This window comes from Trypanosoma cruzi, genomic scaffold, assembly GCF_000209065.1.
Source record: "Trypanosoma cruzi strain CL Brener 1047053517173 genomic scaffold, whole genome shotgun sequence".
NCBI lineage: Eukaryota > Euglenozoa > Kinetoplastea > Trypanosomatida > Trypanosomatidae > Trypanosoma > Trypanosoma cruzi.
In genome coordinates, this window is record NW_001849538.1 from 239,621 (window position 1) to 259,629 (window position 20,009).

Here is a 20,009-nt window from a genome sequence, read left to right on the forward strand (position 1 = left end):
TGTCCGGAACTATGCGTGCGTGGAATTTGTCCTGCCATGTGAACTGCGGGAAACACCGAGGGGCTTCCACTTTGACTCCGCAGAGTTGTTGTGTCTCTTCACAGGGCTGGTAGGGAAATTTCATGCCTTCTGCTACTGCTGGTGTGTTCTCAAATGTTGTCACTCCATGCGAATAATGTGCTTCAGCGAGTGAGGGTGATGATTGGGTTTGTGTGCACTCTGATTCTGTTTGCTACTTTGTGCGGGCATGCAATACTTGAGTGGTGGGAAAATGGAGCGGGGCGATGCATGGCTGCGTCTCGCCCATTGCTCACTGCACGATGGTGTGGTGCACATTGTGGTGCTGACTCTGCGATGTGACTGCGGTCTCCTGTGCGGCAATGGTGGTGGGTGGAGGAGAGTGTTGATCCGCGGCGGGACGGTGGGATCGTGCCTCCTTTTCTCTTTGTTTCTTCCCTTTTTGAAGGTGTGCACTTATTTTTGGTGTCGGTGATGGGGCAAACAGACGGACAACGTGAATAAAGCAAAATAAAAAAGGGCGATAGTGTGGCGGTGTTGTGGTTGGTTGCACGTCTCGGCTGCTTCACCGACAGGCGTTGCATTGCGGCTGCGTGGCGCACCGACCGTCCCGCCGTGCGAGTGCCACGCCCAACGCCATTGGGACTGCGGGAGGAAACGGCCGCGACTGTCCTTTGGAGCCAGCGGCATCTGCTGACCGCAGTTGGGCGGTGCGAGTGGGATGCTTCACCGCACGGGTGTTGTGATGGCACCTCGCCGTGGCATCCCCGGTGATGGTTCCGACGCCGCAACTCGCAGAGGGGTGGAGGGAACGAGGCGACCAGAGTGGACCATGAGCAGCAGCTTAGAGGAAATCCTGCTGGAGAGAACTGCAGGTACAGCCAACATGAGGCTGAATGATTTTCTTCCTGGGGAATTGGGCGAGGAGTGGGTTAAGAATAAAAATGGCGACGACTCCATGGAGATGTTTTTCCCTGAAACCCAGGATGTTTATCCAGGACGAAGTGTTATTGGGCATGACAACGGCATTGCCGTGTTGCGAAGAGCTGGATGAGGAAAATACTGTTGGAGGCTACATACAAACTTGAAGGAGGAGGTGCTTTCTCTCTTGAAGAGTGGGGGACCTTGAATGGAAGGATACGGTCACTGCTCTTGCAAGGGGAAAACTACACGCAGCCTTCTCTTGAGCACTGAGGGAAGACGAAAAGGAGAAGCATGGGGCAGAATGAAAGTGAGGGAACGGGAATGGAAGTGAGGGAGGGGAAACCACCGCAGTCATGGAGGGACAGGCAGTTGGCGACACTTTCGAAAAGAATGACGGTGTGCAGCAGTCCGTCCACCACGTCCCAGGCTGACGCTGCCCATCTCGGACAAGGAATGGCCGTGCTCGGGGGTAGTGGGCAGATGCATTCGTGACTGCCATGTGAACTGCGAGGTGGAGCGAGTGTGGCAGACAGTCAAAGGCGACATAACCGAGTGGTTCAGCAGTCACGACGGGACCGACTTTAAGCCCAAGAGGCGTGTGTTGATTGCGACGCTTGTGATTGGGAAATCGATGAATGCCGGCTCATACCTCCTCTACCAGCTGCTGCACTACGATGCGGAGCAGCTCCCAATGCTTGCGCACTTTATGGTGAGTGGGACTTATCTTTTGGAAGAGAGCTCCAGAACGGTGTCAGAATACATGGGTGAGTCCAGCATCGTAAAGGTTGTGAAGGGACTGTCTCGGCGTGGGGTGAAGGGGTGTATTGTCTACGACGCGGCAGAGACGGACAATCGCCTCTCTACTTGTTTGCCTCCTCTTGAATGGGGCATGCTTGTTGTGACACCGCCAGAAGCAAAGATACACGGACACTGGGCGAGCGAAAGGAGAGCCGCACGAATTGTGATGGATTCTCCTGACGAAAGCGATGCGGGGGCAATGTGCATTTGGATGTGGCGTGATCAGCCCGTGCAGCAGCAAGCGGAATAGTGGCGCGAGGTGAGGGGTCACATGGATACAGCGGGACCGCTTCTTCGCGACATCCTTCGCGACATTATACTGCACGGATTGAGAAGTGCCACAGCGCTGTGGATGGGACGAACTTCTCGAGAAGCAAGTATTACTTTGGTTTTTGTATATACAAAATGTGGGATGATAATACGGCGCCCGAATATGTTGCGAAGATTTTCCGAGTACGAGGAGAGCGCAATGGTGAGTTGTCTTTCAATGCACCGATATCTGCCCACCTCTGAGGTAAAATATTACGCGGGTTAGCAAAGTTAGTGCGGCCGCATGATTTTAATTTGATCGTATGGAGGCTCAAGGATTATCTCATATCCGAAAACCCTGGGAGGTGTGCCGTGTTTGCTTTTTTGAATGAGGCTTTAGTGGGTGCAATAAGACGTAAACTGAAGGAGCTGAAGCCCCCAACACGACGTCAGTCACACCGCTGTCCGCCGGACGTGCGCTCACAGGAGGGCCCCACCAGCCACTATTTTTTGCCGTCGGTGGAACGCATTGGCAAGAAGACTTGTATAAACCACCGGCTGCTGTACATACCGGAGGTTGAAAACTTTCGGATGGTGGACGCTTTTTTCTTCATGGAGTCAAATCCAATGGCGCTGGTTGGGCTGCGGATGAATGCGGCGAGTGCGCATCACACCACCGCCAGCACTGTGAGGCAGTTCACTGAGTATCTGGCGGCATATTTTAATGGTTGGGACGAATTATCCCGAGACATTTTGTCGTGGGAGATTATTTACGTGCAGCAGGCAGACAATACGCCGAAGAACGAATGAAAGAGATGTGATGTTGTCAATTCCGATAATGTGAGCGACGAGAGCCTTGAGATTACGGCGTTCTGGAACGAAAAGGTACGTCAGTACCAAGTGTCAATATCATCCGAAGACGTCTCAAGAAGCCCTTAGAATTGAGGATAGTAATTAAAGGAATAAATAGGGAAACAAATTAGGGAATTGCGGGGGTAGTTTGAGTTCTGGTAACAAATATTGGGGCTTTTTTCATATGGTTGGATGCCTGTGTGTGCATACAGTGCAGATGCAGCAGCATCAGGTGGCAGCATCACACACGGATGCGGAAAATGTCCAACGCGAGCGATCATAACAGTGAACGAAGAAGAGATTATGGGGGAACGGGGTAGTTTGGTTTCTGGTAGAAAAACATTGCGGGTTGTTTCATACATGTGGATTTTTGTGTGTGCATACGAGGCATAGTAGGGAAATTGCTCTGGTATGAGAGAATGATTATGGCCAGCGGTGATGAAGTATGACTACATTGTTCATTTCCTCTTATTTTTTTGTTCTAAGGCCCATCATTAAACGAAGCATGTTTAGGGATTGGACGACGCATAAATTTTGTGGAAAAAGTGCACTCCTTGTGACCGCATGAAGTGAGGCGCCGCATCCCATTGAGGACGAGACGGCATTTTTGTGCTGGCGCCATCGTTGATTCCCCTTGCGATTTCATGCTTGAGTGCGACATCGTGGTGCCAGGGCCCAGCACTCCGTATTGCCGGGAAAAGCCAATTGCCAGCAATATTTCCCTCACGGGATCGTTGTTGGCGCAATGCAGAAGGCATCGACCGGCACCCGGACTACCTGCGTCGTGCCGGGACACAGTTGTGGCACCACGAGGTGTGAGGGCATGTGTTGCCGCAGCGCGGGCCATGTATTTGAAAAAACACGGGGGAGGACGACAGAGGCACAACTGTGCGTGCTGCAGCAAGTCGGCACTGATGCTCTTTTACTTTTTCGGCACTGGAAACTGAGAGGGTGTGTCCTGCGCCTGTTGCCAAGCACTCTCATAGCCACGTTTTGAATGGAGCGTGTTGTTGTTTCTCTGAAGCGGGCTCCGTGCGTCAACGCGACAGGGGAACACGGTTGGCGGTGGCAGGAGTTCTTTCCGGAACGGCACTGGAGTGCAGGGTTCCCAGAGTCTGTCGCTCGCCAAGGTGGGAACGGCTTTCAGGGATTGTCTCGAGGCTGCTCCTCAATGCCGTTGTTGTTGTTGACGGCGAATCGCTGATGGGAGGGCGAGAGATAGTGTGCTGTCGTGTGATTTCTCACAGTGGCACCCGTTGGAGCGATGCATGTGTGTTTGCCTTGCGGATGTGGTGTTTTTGATCCCTATTTCACGTTATTCGGTGGTGCAGCAGTGGACGGGGAAGTGATGCTGTCACGAGCTGCACGGGCGTGGTGGACACGGTTACGCGAGCCTGTGGAGGACCCAAGCAAATCAAAGTCTACCACGCGGTTTGGGTCTACAGGGAAGGAAGAAACAGTGGGTGGCTGAGGGGAGTTGCAATACACGCGGCTGCAGAAGATGACATGCGTTGCTGAGTTCACGTTGACTGCCACTTTGGGTGCTTTTTCTTGAGGCCGTGAATCCCTTCCTAATTTACTTGGAGGTGCTTGATGACACCAGACGTGGAAGGCATTTCCATTTCATACGAGGATGGCACACGGGAGAAAAGGAAAGAAAAGAGCGACGTCTCGCCAAAAGAGCGGCTGCTGCTGGAACGTTGACGAGAAACGGGATTGTTTGCACGGCCAGCTGCATGCCCTTGCAGGATTTTCCTTGAGGCGTTCATTGGCGCGAGAGTGAGGTGCACGCACGGGCAGGCACCGCAACAATCGTGTCGTTGGTTCTCCGTTGCACGAATGAGAGGATGCACATCAGGCGTGGCAGGTGACGCTCTTTGCGAGCCCTCCCACCGCCTCTTCCTTTCTCTGCTGTTTCACACCTTGGCATTTTCTGCATGTGAAAACCGCTCCCATTGGCCGCCCTCTGTGACACGGGAGTCGCCTGTATTCCTTTCTACCGCATTAAAGAGTCGTGAGGAGGGCTTGAGGGTGCGTTGAGGAGCCGTGTGGCCTCTGCGAGCATGTCCTCTGTTTTTCATAGGTGTTGAATGTTGGATTACCGAAACGCACCTTGAGTGGCTTGCGTTAGAGGCACGCATGAATGAGGGACAGGCGTGTTCGTGGAATTGAAGGAGGACCACGTCATTGGGAGGAGGAAGAGTGAATGGGTGGGTGGTGTCTGTGGCCCACATGTGGTGCCCGACTGGTGCTTCACTTTGTTTGGTGCTGTTATCATTTGCATCCACAAAGAATGGCATTGGGTGCTGCTTTTCCCAACTCTCTTACTGTGTCTGTGTGTTGCGTGTTTGTGGGCATGACTCTTCTTCCGTGCTGTGCATTTGCTGCGTAAGCTGTCGATGGTCTGTGTGAAATATGTGATGATTTGCGGCATTTTGTTGGATTGTGCTTTGATGTTTGCCGCGGGGTGACAGCCAGATTGGAGGCGTTGCTTTTTCTTTACTGTGATCACGTGCGGTGTGTATGGGAGGCCTCTCAGAAAAGAGCAAGTCGACATTTTTGTGAAACATATGTATGATGCCACATTATTTGTTGACGTGGAATGAGTTGGGATTTGCATATAATTTTCTGTGCATTCTTGCCGTGGTGCTCCTCATGCATGGCCCATGGAGACGACTGGCTGAGAATTGTCAATGGGCTTCTCGTTGAGTCGAGGGGAGCATAATTCCTTGTTTACTGATTGAGAGCCCGGGCGTTACAGATGATGCATGTGGCAGGCAAAACCTCGTGCATGGCTGAAGGAGAAGACTAAGGGCTGGTTGTTTTATTGTTAGCGACGAGTCCTGCCTCACTGCTTGGATGGGGCTGTCGTTGTCTGGGGCAACCTGTTTTGTGTGTCCAGACACTGCTTGCGCCGAGTGGCGAGGCGCCGTGTTGGTGTGTGCGGCACCGTCATGCGAATCAGCAGCGTGGCGTTTACGGACTGTGTGTCTGTGGGCTGATGAATGTGGCAGGAGGCGTGTCTGAGGGGAATCCGCGAACGAAGGAGTGACCTTCGTTTGGCGGTGCTGCTGTGCGATGTGCGAGGGAAGAAGAAACGCAATTGATTTCTGACATGTCTGTGGGTGTGCCACGGCCACCGATGAGTTCTCAGGGAGAGGGACAGGAGTGAGTGAGACGGAGACTCTGCACATCCACTGCGGCGTGTGGTGCGACAGGATGAGATTGCCATTGTGAAGGGCGCAACGGCCGCAATGCGTGCAGCAGAGCGTCACCTGCATCTTTGTGTCTGTCGAGCTTGCAGGTGCCGCGAGGAAGTGCAGACGACCTCTCATCATTGGGCTGCTGAGGCTGTTTTCCCTCTTTGCTCAGCGGGAGAAGCAACCCTTCCTGCAGGCGCTGTGCTGGTCTGCATCGGTGCTCCCCACGGGGCATCACGCCGCCGTGCCTTTGCAGTTCAACTCGCATTGTGGTTTTATTTTTACTAATTGGCCTTGTGTGCAGTGCAACGCTCGTGTTCCTCACTGCACACGTGGCCCCCTCTAATTTGTCTTTTTTGCAGGGCCATGGCCTGTGGTCCCCAACTGGGAGGCTGCTCGCTTTTTGAATACTTTATATTTATTTATGCTGTTGGGGTTACTGGGGAGTAATGGCTGCGGGGATGTTGATGTTGTGCTTTGCTTTGAGTGGTGGCGGTGTGTACCGTTGTTGTTGTCTTTCTGCCGCTGTTGCCTGTTGCTCTTCTCCAAGAAGGAAGTTAAACACAAGCGCGAATCGCCACTGTGAAATTCGAAGGCACTGAAAGGACCAACAGCACACACACCGCCCACACACATATTTGTATGCTCTCACGTGTTGCTGCTGTGGAGGCACCCCGCACACACAACCGTCGCCGCGTGACCGGATCCAGCGGGAGGAGGAGGGAAGGAAGAGAGAGTGAGCCGCAGAGGCCCAACATGTCCCGGCGTGTGTTTGCTTCCGCGGTGCTACTCCTCCTCGTCGTGATGGTGTGCTGCGGCAGTGGTGCTGCGGGAGTTGCGGGGCAGCCATCAGAGCCAAGGTTTCAATGGAGGGGCATCAATGAGAGTGGAGATGAAACTGTGGACTCGTTGGGTGCTCCCAGCCTTCTAAAAGTGGGGAGTGACGTATTTGTCGTTGCCGAGGCGCAGTGCAAGAACGGTGGTGTCAGTTTTACTGGCGTTGCATCTCAAGTTCTCACGACAAAAACTACTGACAAGCCGGAGGAAGCGCTGACGGATCCCAAAGCTAAGACACAATTACTGGAGGAAGGCACTTCCACAGAGGTGAAGAAAGTGGATGTGAGCCGACCAACAACAGTTGTGAAGGGAAATGATATTTACATGCTTGTTGGAAAATACAGCCGGAAAGCTGTCACTGGTGTTCAGGAGAGAGATGCAGTTGACTGTGGATTTTTGCTGGTGAAAGGGGAAGTCGGTGGTGAAGAAAGTGGCGGTGGCAAAGGAATCCAGTGGAAGGATACCAAAAGTCTCCCGCAGACACCTTTCTGCGAGCAACACGAATTTTTAACAGGACTGATTGGTAGCGGTGGATCGGGTGTTAATATAAATGACGGTACGCTTGTGTTCCCAGTGGAAGGGACGAAGAATAATGGGAAGAACGTTTCGCTGATCATATACTCCTCAGACATTGCGACTTGGACGCTGTCGAAGGGGATGTCTGACGATGGCTGCAGTGTTCCCTCCGTCGTGGAGTGGGAGAAGGACAAAAAACTCATGATGATGACTGCGTGTGATGACGGCCCTCGCAGGGTGTACGAGTCCGGTGACAAGGGGGAGTCGTGGACGGAGGCACTCGGGACCCTCTCGCGCGTGTGGGGCAGCAAAAAAAGGGATAAAAACGTGAAACTCGTTAGAAGCGGGTTCACCACAGCGACGATCGACGGTGTCGATAGTGATAAGAGAACTGTGATGCTCGTTACTCTGCCGGTCTACTCCAAAAAAGAGAAAAATGGAAACAGCAATGGAAAAAGTGTACTCCATCTTTGGCTGACGGACAATACGCACATTGTTGATATTGGGCCGGTATCCGATGATGAGGACGCTGCCGCCAGCTCCCTGTTGTACAGAAGTGGTAAGGATGGTGATGATAAGAAGGAGGAGTTGATTGCACTTTACGAGAAGAAGGGCGGTGAGAAAGAAACATCACCCGGTATGGTCTCTGTGATTCTGACTACGCAGCTGGAGCGGGTGAAGGAGGTGCTGAAGACATGGAATGAAGTGGACAAACGTGTCTCCAAGCTGTGCCCTTCTGAGAATGCTAAGGAGGATCCCTCACCTGCCACTGCCTGCGGCGCCGCCATTCCGACGGATGGGCTGGTTGGCTTTTTGTCCGGCAAGTTCTCTGATGGCAGATGGAGGGACGAGTACCTCGGCGTGAACGCCACAGTAAAGAAGAATGATGGGGTGGAGAAAAAGGAAAATGGCGTAACATTTAAAGGGCGTGGTGCGTGGGCGGAGTGGCCTGTTGGCGCGCAGGGGCAGAATCAGCTGTACCACTTCGCGAACTACAACTTCACTCTTGTGGCGACGGTGTCCATCCACGGTTTGCCAAAGGACGGAGATAACTCCATTCCATTGATGGGTGCGAAGGTGAATGATAATGGGAAGACTGTACTCCTGGGACTGTCGTACAACAACAAAGAAAAGAAATGGATGCTACTGTGCGATGGCAGAGAGAACAAGTGGCTCAGCGGCCCTTGGGAGCCAGGGAAAACACAACAATTGGCCATTGTGCTACAGAACGGTAACCAGAGCACCGCGTACGTCGATGGTGAGCGCGTGGGGGGCGAAACGTGTTCACTGGAAAATACGGAGTCAAACGAGATCTCGCACTTCTACATTGGAGTGGGTGGAGGCGACGCAGAAAGCCGAGAAGAAGTGTCCGTGACTGTGAAGAACGTCCTGCTGTATAACCGCCCGTTGAATGAAGCAGAAATTGGTGCCCTCAACCCGAATAAAGCCTCCATTCCGCCTCCGGTAGGTGGAAGTGCGCAAGGAACATTGTTGCAATCTCCTTCTGACGGGCAACCGCCGTTGGGGCGTGAATCGTTGAATGAAGATGGGGGTGTGGGCAGTGGCGGTGTATCCACGTCAGCAGTTTCCACCGCCACTCCGTCGGCAGGGGAGGGTTCTGTAAAGCAGTTGGCGTTGCGAACATCTTCCGGCGGAAGTGAAAACGTGGATGTCGTTTCTTCACCCGATGGTGATCCAACGGTGGGAGCGGAAGCTGGAGATACGGTGCCGGGAGACAGACCACCTCAAACTTCTGCGGGCACTCCCGCCACAGCAGGCGCAAACGCTCCTACCGCTGAAACCGAGGGACAATTTGACCCCGCAGTGACAACTGGGGTGAGCGTGAGCTCCGGTGAGAGTGGGGAGACGGTGGGAGGAAGGGATGGGCAGGAAGATGTCCATTCACGGGTCAGGGAAGTTAATGCCACGGCACCCAGCAGCAGCCTCGGAAATGTGTCGCAGGGGAATAACAGCGATGCTGGCACTATGCGTGAGAGCGGACTGCTGCCGCTGCTTCTTTTGCTGGGAATTTGGGTGGTTTCGGCTCTGTGAGGAGTGACTGGCTGCCGCGTGGGACAATTGCGACCTTCCGAGCACAGAATTACTTCTCCGATAACAATTATCTCTGATACTTTATTTTCTTGCATTATGTGCGTTTTTAATATATATTTTTTGCTTTTCAGTACTCTTTTTAATGTTTCACTTCTTTTTTTCAATTTTTCTGTTTGCTTTTTTTATCTCATGATCCCCTATCCCTTCTTTTTTTCTTTTGGGGCAATCACTATGGACGTTTTTTTCTTTTCTACCTTTTAATTGTTTCTGCTGCACTCTTCCTGTGAGGGGTGCCGTGTGTTTCCCGCCCAACTACTCCACTCGCACACCCACCGACACGCGCATGAGGAGGGGCCGCGACGAACGGCGCGCTGAGGGAGCCGTGACGTGTGGGCGTGCGACGAGTGCCTGTGGGGCGGAGCACACATTTATTCCCTCTTGTTTTGTTTTCTTTGCGGCCAGGGTGGGCAGACACCCGCAGCGCCACACACACAGCCACGCCCTGCCGCTTTTAAAAAGTAATTTTGCTTGCTCTCTTTGACTTTCTCACTGTGTGTTTGTCTTTGCGCTGGCGCACCCCTCGGTGTCGGCCTCGTGAGCATTTCTTTCCCTCCGATGATGTTTTTTTTTGCTGCGCTCGCTCTCCCGATGGAGTGACGCGACTGCCGTCATGTCTGCGTGCTTCTCTCAGTCCACACGCACACGAGTGACTGTGCTCTGCGGGCCGCACTCACGCGCCGATGAGAGGGCTGAGGGGAGCAGCAACACGCAGATGACCCCGTGAAATATAAACGATGTGCGGACACATGGAGGGTCGGACGGTTGAAAGAAATTTAAATATCTTTTAATTTTATTTTCGGACAAAATATGCAGACAATTTCTGGAGCAACATGGTAGTCGGGTGCTTTTTTTTCTTTTTTTCTTTTTTTTCCAAAGTGTGAGGGGTGGAAAGGTGAAGATGAATTTTTTTAAATTTTAATAATTTTTTAATGAATTGCCGCTGCTTTTTCTGCAGTGCAATATCATGAGCTTGAGCAGTCTTTTTTTCCTTATTTCTGCCATGCGCTTCTGCTGTACATTTTTGCTTGTGCGTCCCTCCACATGCTCTGCTCCTCCTTTCCACTTCTTTGCCCCGTGTGTCTGCAGGCACACACAACCACATGCACGCACAAGATGCACATTGCAGTGGATTTGGATGCTTCTTTTATGGCGTGTGCTGGGAGTTGCGGGTGACTGCTGCTTCCTCCGTGGGGATGAAGGGAGGGGAGGAGAGAGAGCGCGCACCGCGAGTCACTCTTCCTGCGGGTGTGATGCGCGCGATGGGCTGCGACTGCTGTGGAGGGCCGCATCCTTTCGGTGTGCGCTTCCCCGCCGTCGTGCCGTGTGTTTGCGCATGTTATTTGTTATGCGAGTGCGTGCTGGGCATGTGTTTCCGGAGCGTTGGGCGGCCACCATTCTTTTGCGGTTTGTGTGAGTGGGCACGTGCGGATGAGGGTCAGGGCGCATGGAATGAGGGAATGGCTTGAGGAAAGGGGAATTTGATTTGGAGGGTATTTGGACCGGATTCATTTGGCTGCGGTGGACACATGCACGACGGATGTGTTTCCGCATAATGGGGGAGGATGCGACAGGGTTTTCCGAAGTGGCCCGTCAATGCAATATGGGTTTCGTAGCACTGGGGCACAGTGGTCTTCCTGCAATGGCTGGTGACGGCCCCTAGTGGACCGGTGTATTTATGCGGCTGCTGCTGCTGCTCGAGGAGGCGTAGAAGTGCGATTTGAGGTGAGCGGCGGAAGGGCCACACATCCCGCAGTGATGGGCGTCGTTGGCCCACCGGGTGCCTCTGAAGGTTTTGTTGGATGCAACGTCCTTATGCCCGTCTCCGGATGGCGGCATCCCTGATGCAGCCAACGAACGGGGCTGCGAGCGAAGGTGAGACGCAAGCACGTGTGGATGTTCGGAGCGGCCGGCGCACCGCACGCTGAGCGCATGGCACGGTGAGGACCGGACCCAGAAAAGGGACACCGCGTGGGACGTCAATCTTCACTGCAGCGACCGCCACCGAATTCGGATTTGCTCGCACCTTCTGCGGTCCTTCTTCCTCCCCTCACTTCTGTGCCGAGGACTGTGTCGCGGGATCCAGCAGCGCGATGTTTGGCCGCAAGAACATGGCCCGAACAAATGATTTGTGGGAGGGGGATGTGCACTGCGACGAGAAGGAAGAAAATGTTGCGAGGCGACCACCACGACAAGACCGGAGTGAAGTTGTGTTTTGTCCACTTGCGCGTGGGCGGCCTGCCACCTGGTCGGTTAGGAGGATTATTTTTATTGCGTCGTTATGCTCTATTTTTATTCCGCTGCGTTTTCATGCAGACCTGCGAAGGGAGATTTGCAAGAAATTTCTGCGAGACGTCCGTGCCGTCGTCGGGAAAGCGGATTCTCCCTGAAAAACGCTACTTTTTAAATTTGTTTTGGGCGGGGAGTTCCTGTCGATTCACTGCGACTTTGTTTTGCGGATTTGAAGCGTGTGTTTCCGAGCGGTTCGATCTGCGTCCCCGGCCCACTCGGATGTGGTGTGCGCGTCGACGTGAGGGTGCCTGTCAGCCGTTTTATTGCCTCCCCTGCTGTGGCTGCCGCCGTTGCCTTCCTCCCTTCCTGAGGTCCTGCGGCTTCTTGACAAGATGTTTTGGAGAAGGCGTTGCCGCTCTTATCGTCCATGGTATTTTGATTCTGGTGTTGCGGTCAGGAGAAATTGAACGAGAGGGTTTGCTGCCCTCTTGTTTTATTCGTCCTCTCTGCCTGACGGCCAGTTCTACACAAACGTGCTCCTCGGCACCTCAGTTGGTGCTGGCGGGTTGCTCACAGTTGTCGCTGGCAATCGCATGCGCCAACTCTTCTCTGCTCCTTTTCAGTGTCGCTTTTTTTTTATTGATTGACGGACTTCATTCTGTCCGGCGTGTCACTTTGATTGGATTGTGTGGGATTGCTCGCCGACGCCATCGGAGAAAGCAGACCGACTTTTTACGCATTTAATTCTATCCTGCGCGCACGTTTTTTTTTACTTGTACTGTTGATGTGCACTCAAACAGCAAGGTGTCCGGAACTATGCGTGCGTGGAATTTGTCCTGCCATGTGAACTGCGGGAAACACCGAGGGGCTGCCACTTTGACTCCGCAGAGTTGTTGTGTCTCTTCACAGGGCTGGTAGGGAAATTTCATGCCTTCTGCTACTGCTGGTGTGTTCTCAAATGTTGTCACTCCATGCGAATAATGTGCTTCAGCGAGTGAGGGTGATGATTGGGTTTGTGTGCACTCTGATTCTGTTTGCTACTTTGTGCGGGCATGCAATACTTGAGTGGTGGGAAAATGGAGCGGGGCGATGCATGGCTGCGTCTCGCCCATTGCTCACTGCACGATGGTGTGGTGCACATTGTGGTGCTGACTCTGCGATGTGACTGCGGTCTCCTGTGCGGCAATGGTGGTGGGTGGAGGAGAGTGTTGATCCGCGGCGGGACGGTGGGATCGTGCCTCCTTTTCTCTTTGTTTCTTCCCTTTTTGAAGGTGTGCACTTATTTTTGGTGTCGGTGATGGGGCAAACAGACCGACACCGTGAATAAAACAAAATGAAAAAGGGCGGTAATGTGGCGGTGTTGTGGTTCGTTGCACGCCTCGTGTTGCTGCGGGGGCGGTGGGCCTCGGCTGTTTCACCGACAGGCGTTGCAGTGCGGCTGCATGGCGCACCGACCACCGAGCCGTGCGAGTGCCACGCCCAACGTCATTGGGACTGCGGGAGGAAACAGCCGCGACTGTACTTTGGGGCCAGCGGCACCTGCTGGCCGCAGTTGGGCGGTGCGAGTGGGATGCCTCACCGCACGGGTGTTGTGATGGCACCTCGCCGTGGCTCTTGTGATGTTTCCGACGCTGCAGCTCGACGTGTGGCGGGGAGTAGAGTGTGGCCGCAGTGGACCATGAACAGCACCAACATGAGGCTGAGTGATTTCCTTTGGAATTATGTTGGCGGCAGGGCGGCTGTTGATGAAAGACTACAATGTGACGATGGAGATGTTTGCTCGGGAGCCTGATGATTACGTACAAGACCAGCGGCTTCTTGAAGAAATTATTAACCTAACTGCGCACCAAGCGCTGGAGGCCACTACTAAGCCTCTTCACGAGGATGTGTGTTCTCTCGAGCAATGGAGGGACTATGAAGGAAAGGATACGGTCACTCCTCCTGCAAGGGGAAAACCAAACGGGGTACTCACGCAGGTACTGACAGGAGCGAGGCGGGAGGCAGAGGAAAGGCTAAGACAAACGCAGGAAATGAAGTTTACCATTTCCACTAATATCGAAGAGGTACTGTTTAAAGGAAGAGTTCGCGTCAATGAAATGAGGCTGAACGACTTTCTTACGAGGGAACTGGGCGGCAGGGGCGTTGTGGACACCAATCGGGATGTCTTGCCGGAGGAGTTTTTCAAGGACCCCGCGAAGTATATCCGTGATAAAGGAGCACTGAACGAAATACAGGCATCAGGTCATTGTTTTAGTATGAAGCGAGCTGTAAAGGGTGAATTGATCTTCGACGAGGATATACGCAAGCTATGCGATAAGGGCGTCAGCAATCTACCGGGGTGGTCATTAGCTGCTGTGGAGGTAACAGCAACTGTTCATAACTCCACTAAACATTTCTTGGATGCAGCTGCCGAGGAGGCGAGGAACCCAACGACGACGATTGTAGCGATAAAACTGGAGGGAGTGTACGAGTCTGTGTACAATGCGATTTGGCACCATGTGGTGGAAATTCCCGACGGCGTGGAGCGAACGAAAGCGGGGACGGGAATGGAGGTGAGGGAGGGGAAACCGAAACAGTCATGGACGTACAAGAAAGTTGGCAACACCTTCGAAAAGGATGACGCTGTGCAGCAATCCGGTGAAGCACCTCCCAGGCTGATGGTGCTTACCTCGGACAAGGGATGGCCGTACACGCTGAGTGTGCTGAATGGGTGTGGCAATGACTTGTGTGTTAACTCTGAGGTGGAGCGAGTGTGGCAGATCGTCAAGGGCGATCTAACTAAGTGGTTCAGCAATTTTGATTTGACTCTCAATCCTTCACCTTTGCCGCATGTGTTGATTGGGACGCCCGGGATCGGGAAGTCGATGGCTGCCGGCTCGTACCTCCTCTACCAGCTGCTGCACTACGATGCGGAGAAACTCCAAGTGGTTGTCCACTGTTTTGGAATCACGATGTACGTGTTTGACAAGAACACCAAAACCGTGACAAAATACATGGGTAACATAACATCGAAGAGTGTTTTGGGTGGTTTGTGGCAGCGTGGGATGAAAGGGTATATTATTTACGATGTGACAACGAAAGGAACACCGCCCGACGCAGGTTTTGCGCCCTCTACTGGATGGGGCATGATTGTGGTGTCATCGCCAAACCTGGACAACTATGATGAGTGGGCGACGCAAGTAAGAGCCAGTCGAATCATCATGAATTGTCCCGACGAGATGGATGTGAAGGCGATGTGTGCATGGATGGAGCGCGGTCTGGAACCAGATAGGCAAGCGGGATACTGGAAGATGGTCAAAGAACGCATGGAAAAATTTGGACCGATTCCGCGTCACATCTTTGATGAGAAAATTTATATTAATCGCTTGGGTGCCGTTGATGTTGCCTTGCTAGCAATCAAGGATACTGATGTTAAAGAGTATTTTTCCATGGGAGGAGAGAAAAAATGGTATTCCGAGGATCCGTCTCACAAACTTGTGAAGATCGTCCGGGAAAGAACAGAAAAAGGAGCTGAGATATTTCTGAACGCACCGATATGTGATGATATCGGGTTTCGAACTGCGGAACGTTTGGAAAAGGAAATGGCTACGAAGGATCTTTTGTTGCTAATATTGGGATCGCGTGGTGCTCTTGCTTCCCGAGCTCTGGAACAATTAGGTTTGTGCGTATTCATGTATGGGGAGCTTGTCTGTGCATTAGTAGAGGAACTCAAGGAGCTGAGTTCAGCAAAACGTAATGAAGCACAGGATTCAGTGCTGAAGGTAAACCATCAAGGGCACCCCACTCGCACCGTTGGATTAGCGGGACTGGAAGGCGGTGTCACGAGGACTGCGATGGAGTACGGGGTGCTGTACTTACCGAAGGTTGAAAACTTTCCACTGGTGGACGGCTTTTTCTTCATGGAGTCACCGCGGAGGACGCTGGTTGGGCTGCAGATGACTACGGCGAGTGCGCACCACACGACAACCAGCACCGTGAAGCAGTTCACTGAGCATCTGGCGGCATATTTTGAAGGATGGGACGAATTATCCCGAGAAATGTCGTGGGAGATGATTTATATAAAAAACGCAGACAGCACGCCGATGAAAAAATGGCAGAGATGTGATGTCGTCAATCCCAATAATGAAACCGACGCTGAAAAAAAAATTGTGGCCTTCTGGAATAAAGAGGTACACCAATACCAGTTTATGTTAACACGTGATTTTTTAAGTAAAATCACAGAAATGTGAACACAATAATCTTGGGGGAAAAGGGATAGGGAAGAAAGTTGGGGAAATAATTGGGGAACAGAGTGCATTTTGCTTATAGTGAAATATATTGGGAAGTATTTTAACGATTTTTATGTGTGTGTGTGCCTACGAGGTCTTGACAGTGAATGCCTTTCTTTTCAGAGAACCGTTTTGTTCGGCAGTGCCACACTCACCACACCCTCTTTTCATTTTATTTTATTTTATCCACCAGAGGCGCATCGCCACTGGAGGCTGTTGCGCACTACAGGGGCCGCATAATTTTCCCTTGTATTTATGGGAGTTTGTGAGAAGAATGCTTGAGAGGGCGGCGGGCTGCCCAAATAAATTCATATCTCGCGCAAACGAAGATATCTCTCCACAACTTTTTCCTCTTCTATCGCACTGTCTTTTGGGAGACCGCGATTGAGGCAGTCAGGGAGCCGACAGCTGTAAGACGAAATTATTATTATTTATTTTTTTTGCCTTCCCACCCACTTTGTGATCCCCACCTTGTGGGTGGAGGAGCCCAAAGGCCTGCCGCCTCGCAGGGGATAAGTGTTTCTAATTCTAACTGTGCGCAGCAGCCCACGGCAGTGATTGACAGAATGTGTATATATTTTGGGGAAAACATTACGGCGAGCTCATTGCCTCTCCATTTACCGCTTTTTTTTCCTGTCCTTTTTGGATGATTTCAGAATCCGGCCAGCGGCCTAGAAGATTATTCAGTGTTGTTTCCCTCTCGGTCTCTCTCTTCTTTGCTTTTCTTTCTGTCTTTGAACTTCCTGTGTGTGCATGCAAAAAACGCACAGCGCAGCATTCAATGTGATATTCTCCCAATGGAGGCGAAAGCCGTTTCTGCTCCCACCAAACCACGACGCCGTCCTCGCAGCTCCCCGCGACAGTGCGGGTGGACGGCAACACGGCGCAGTTCAATTGCCCCCAGCTCCTGAGGGATGCCGGATTCGCGGTTGCTGGGGCCCTGTTTGACGTCGATGTGGCGTTGGACGGGCCGGACGCAAGTACACTCTTCCGAAAATTGTGTGCCACTGCCGCCCCCAACTTTACTCAGGAACGCAAGAACATGGTGGCCCTCAGCTACGGCGTTCGTTTGTCACCAAGGCGACAACTCATGTACGGCTCTGCAGCTGGAGAAGTATATGCTGCTTGCGTCATCACTGAATTTATTCGGCTGGGCGCCAAAAAGGGCATTTTTGCCCTCTCGTGCTACGCCATTGGGTCAACAGAGCACCGCGCAGACCTTCTTGACGCCGACAACGAGCTCGGAGTTATTGTGGGCTCCCTGAAGGAGGGACCTCGTGTGCGAATGGTGGCACGAATTTGTGTCTCATTGGCCGGCGAAGTTCGAGCGGCGATGGACACTATTGTCAAAAACTATGAGAAATACTTTTTCCCCGTGCTGTGTGAAAAGCAGCCAATGCCTGAGCTGGAGGCAATGCCTTCTTATTTGCCCGACACCGTCGTTTTTCAGCTTTACCACGATGATGGTGAGGCGGAGTTTGCAGATTACATGGATGCAAACTCCCTGACATTTGTCGCCTTGGGAGATGCCGAACGGCTCGTCTTGTGTGGCATTGATGCCACCGCGCAGCTACACCACGAAGGGGCCCAACGAGCACTGGTGTCGGCAGCAGGAATTGTCTCCGGCATTCGCCGCCGTCGTCTGTGCATTCCCTTCGGCATGTCAGAACTCAGTCAGTTGTTGCGCCGAGCGTACAACACGGAAAAGGCAACCGCAACAATAGCCTCACTGGTTCTACCGAGACGGTTTTATTGGCTCACGCCTTTTTGGATGCCGTGTGGGCGGAGGAATCGTTCCATTGTCTCGACCGGAATTGAATCCGCCACAAGGGATCTTGCCGTTGACAAGTGGCGTCTTGATCAGGACATCATGAAGTTGCTGGATGAACTCATGACTGCCCGGGCCGTGTACGACTACAGGCATTTTGGCTATGAATCCAACAGGCCCATTTCAGGCATGGAGGAGGAAGCGATGAAGCGCGTCAACGCCATTGAGAGCAACCGTGAGGAGGCGCGGGAACGGCAGCTGAGTGTGTTTTGCGAGCGCACCAAGCATGAGGCGGAGAAGATGATCAAAGAGCTTGAGCGGAGAGGTGGGGCCACGTTGGACGAACTTGAGAGGACTCTGGAGGCGAAAAAGCGGGAGAGCAGTGCCCTGCAGGCTGACCGCGAAAGCCGCATTTGGGAGTACGAGCAGACGTTGGAGAAGATCCGAAAGAAGAAACAGGACGAGGAGAGTGCCTCGGAGAGGTTGCGGCAGGCGATGCAGCAGCCGGAGCAAGAACTCGGCCTACGGCAGAGCGCCATTGAGACGAAGGAGCAGCAGCTCGAGATGGTTCAACTTGACAGGGCGAGGGGGCGAGAGACCGTCATGCGGGAGCGGCATTCTATTGAGGCGGTGTGAAAGACCGTCCGGGAGGAGCGGTGTCGCCAGCGAAGGCAGTGGATCCATCAGATTAAGGAAATGAATGCAAAATTCCCGGAAGAGGTGCGTCCCTTGGCCGAGGAGCGGAAGAAGAAGCGTGAGCAGGCGACAGCCAAGGAGGACGCCGCCGAGAGGGCTCTTGCAGCCGACGTCAAAATGATCGAGGGGTATTTGCCGAAGCTCATTTCCCTTGAGGACATTCCTGTTAGTCCGGAGGAGACGGACATCATTCGACGCCAGTTTGACGAGGTCTTCGCGCAAGAGGAGCAGACATACTTGGCCAGCGCTGAAGAGGAAAAGGCCCGCGAGGAGAGGCTGGGACGAGGGCTCGAGGTGTATCGACAGCGTATGCTTGATGACTACGTGGCAAAGAAAAATGGAAAACTGCATGATGCCGAGGCAACGGAACACCACCTCAATTCTGTTGTGGATCAGGTGCTGAATTACTTACGCAACGGGGTCCGCATAACAAAGATACCGAGCAAGGGCAATGCTTGCAGACGCCTATATTTTCTCTTGGAGGACTGCAAACGTATTCATTCCTGTGATCTGGACCATCAGGGATTCCCGTTAAATCGCAAACGGCCTCCAGTCACCATGTGGATACGTGACATCGAAAAAGTTCTCATCGGCCTGTCTACAACCTCATTTGTGAACTACAGCGGCGAGGCACAGCTGGCAAAGACACGCCAGGAGGCAGTTTCTGACAATGGGACGCACCGCCATGATGCCACGCAAAACATCATTCCGTCCAGCCTTGGAGCAAACAACCACCGCGCATTTGCACTTTTGCTTCGCGGTGGGGAATCATTGGAGGTGGTTTGTGAGACTGACAGCGATTGCGAGGCTTGGCTTGTTGCTCTCAAGCGTCCACTGCATTTGAGGACTCCTGCGGAAAGACTTCTTGAGGAGCGACGGGGTACGTGAAGAGACGCACGTGCGCAGCCGAGCGATAATGACGTGGAAATGCGGTGGGGCGGCCACTTGACACCCGCAATATGCGAGGATTTGTTTCTTTGGCCCCCGATGCAGCGACTCGTTGCGGCGAGGATCACATTCCGCCAGCCCTCTTCCTTCGGGTGAAACAGGAGCTGGCGGAAAAGTCTCAAAGGAGCACAATAACCGCATATGAGGTCCGGGCTTGCTCGGGCCTGAATCTCTTTTGCTCTGGCCGAATTTACGACTACTTGTGCGAAAAGCGTGTCGTTCCGCCTCCGCACTAATGCCGTGGGATCTTTTATTGTTTTTCTCTATTTTTTTCCCCATGGCTATTTGTGGTTTTCTTGTGTGCTCTTTTGGATGTATTGAGGCGGCTGGTTGGAGAGAGGCTAACTGCCGCACAATTTTGTGTGAAAAGGACTTTTGAACCCCACGTGTTTGGGTCATTAGCGAGTGAAGGGAAGAAAAAAGGAAATGATGGTCACCACCAGTACTACTACTGCTGCTGTTTTTTTCCTTTTCTTTGCTGCCGCTTTTAAGTGGGCTATCCATCATTTCTTGTGGGTGTTCCACACTCTTCTTCTTTTTTCCTCTGTTTCTGGATGCGTTTTTTTTTTTTTTTTTTTAGCACCGCCGTGTGGG

General features: G+C 52.7%; 2 protein-coding genes and 2 pseudogenes across 2 annotated transcripts, besides 5 other annotated features; all 4 read left to right on the plus strand.

Annotated features, from left to right (window-relative positions):
• Positions 1 to 20,009: part of a sequence feature (areas not merged during assembly with more than two copies in the genome that could not be assigned to a particular haplotype) that runs on past the window's edge.
• Positions 1,421 to 2,974, plus strand: Tc00.1047053511843.60 (annotated as a pseudogene).
• Tc00.1047053511843.70 (trans-sialidase, putative) lies at positions 6,684 to 9,446 on the plus strand (the record flags this gene model as incomplete). The annotated part of the gene is made up of 1 exon (XM_811296.1): positions 6,684 to 9,446. The coding sequence occupies one exon, from the start codon at positions 6,684 to 6,686 to the stop codon at positions 9,444 to 9,446; it is 2,763 nt and encodes a 920-aa protein (XP_816389.1).
• Positions 10,276 to 10,303: a sequence feature (AT_rich).
• Positions 10,408 to 10,437: a sequence feature (AT_rich).
• Tc00.1047053511843.80 (retrotransposon hot spot (RHS) protein, putative) lies at positions 13,457 to 15,964 on the plus strand (the record flags this gene model as incomplete). The annotated part of the gene is made up of 1 exon (XM_811297.1): positions 13,457 to 15,964. The coding sequence occupies one exon, from the start codon at positions 13,457 to 13,459 to the stop codon at positions 15,962 to 15,964; it is 2,508 nt and encodes an 835-aa protein (XP_816390.1).
• Positions 16,262 to 16,687: a mobile genetic element.
• Positions 16,422 to 16,445: a sequence feature (AT_rich).
• On the plus strand, positions 16,800 to 19,652 carry Tc00.1047053511843.90 (annotated as a pseudogene).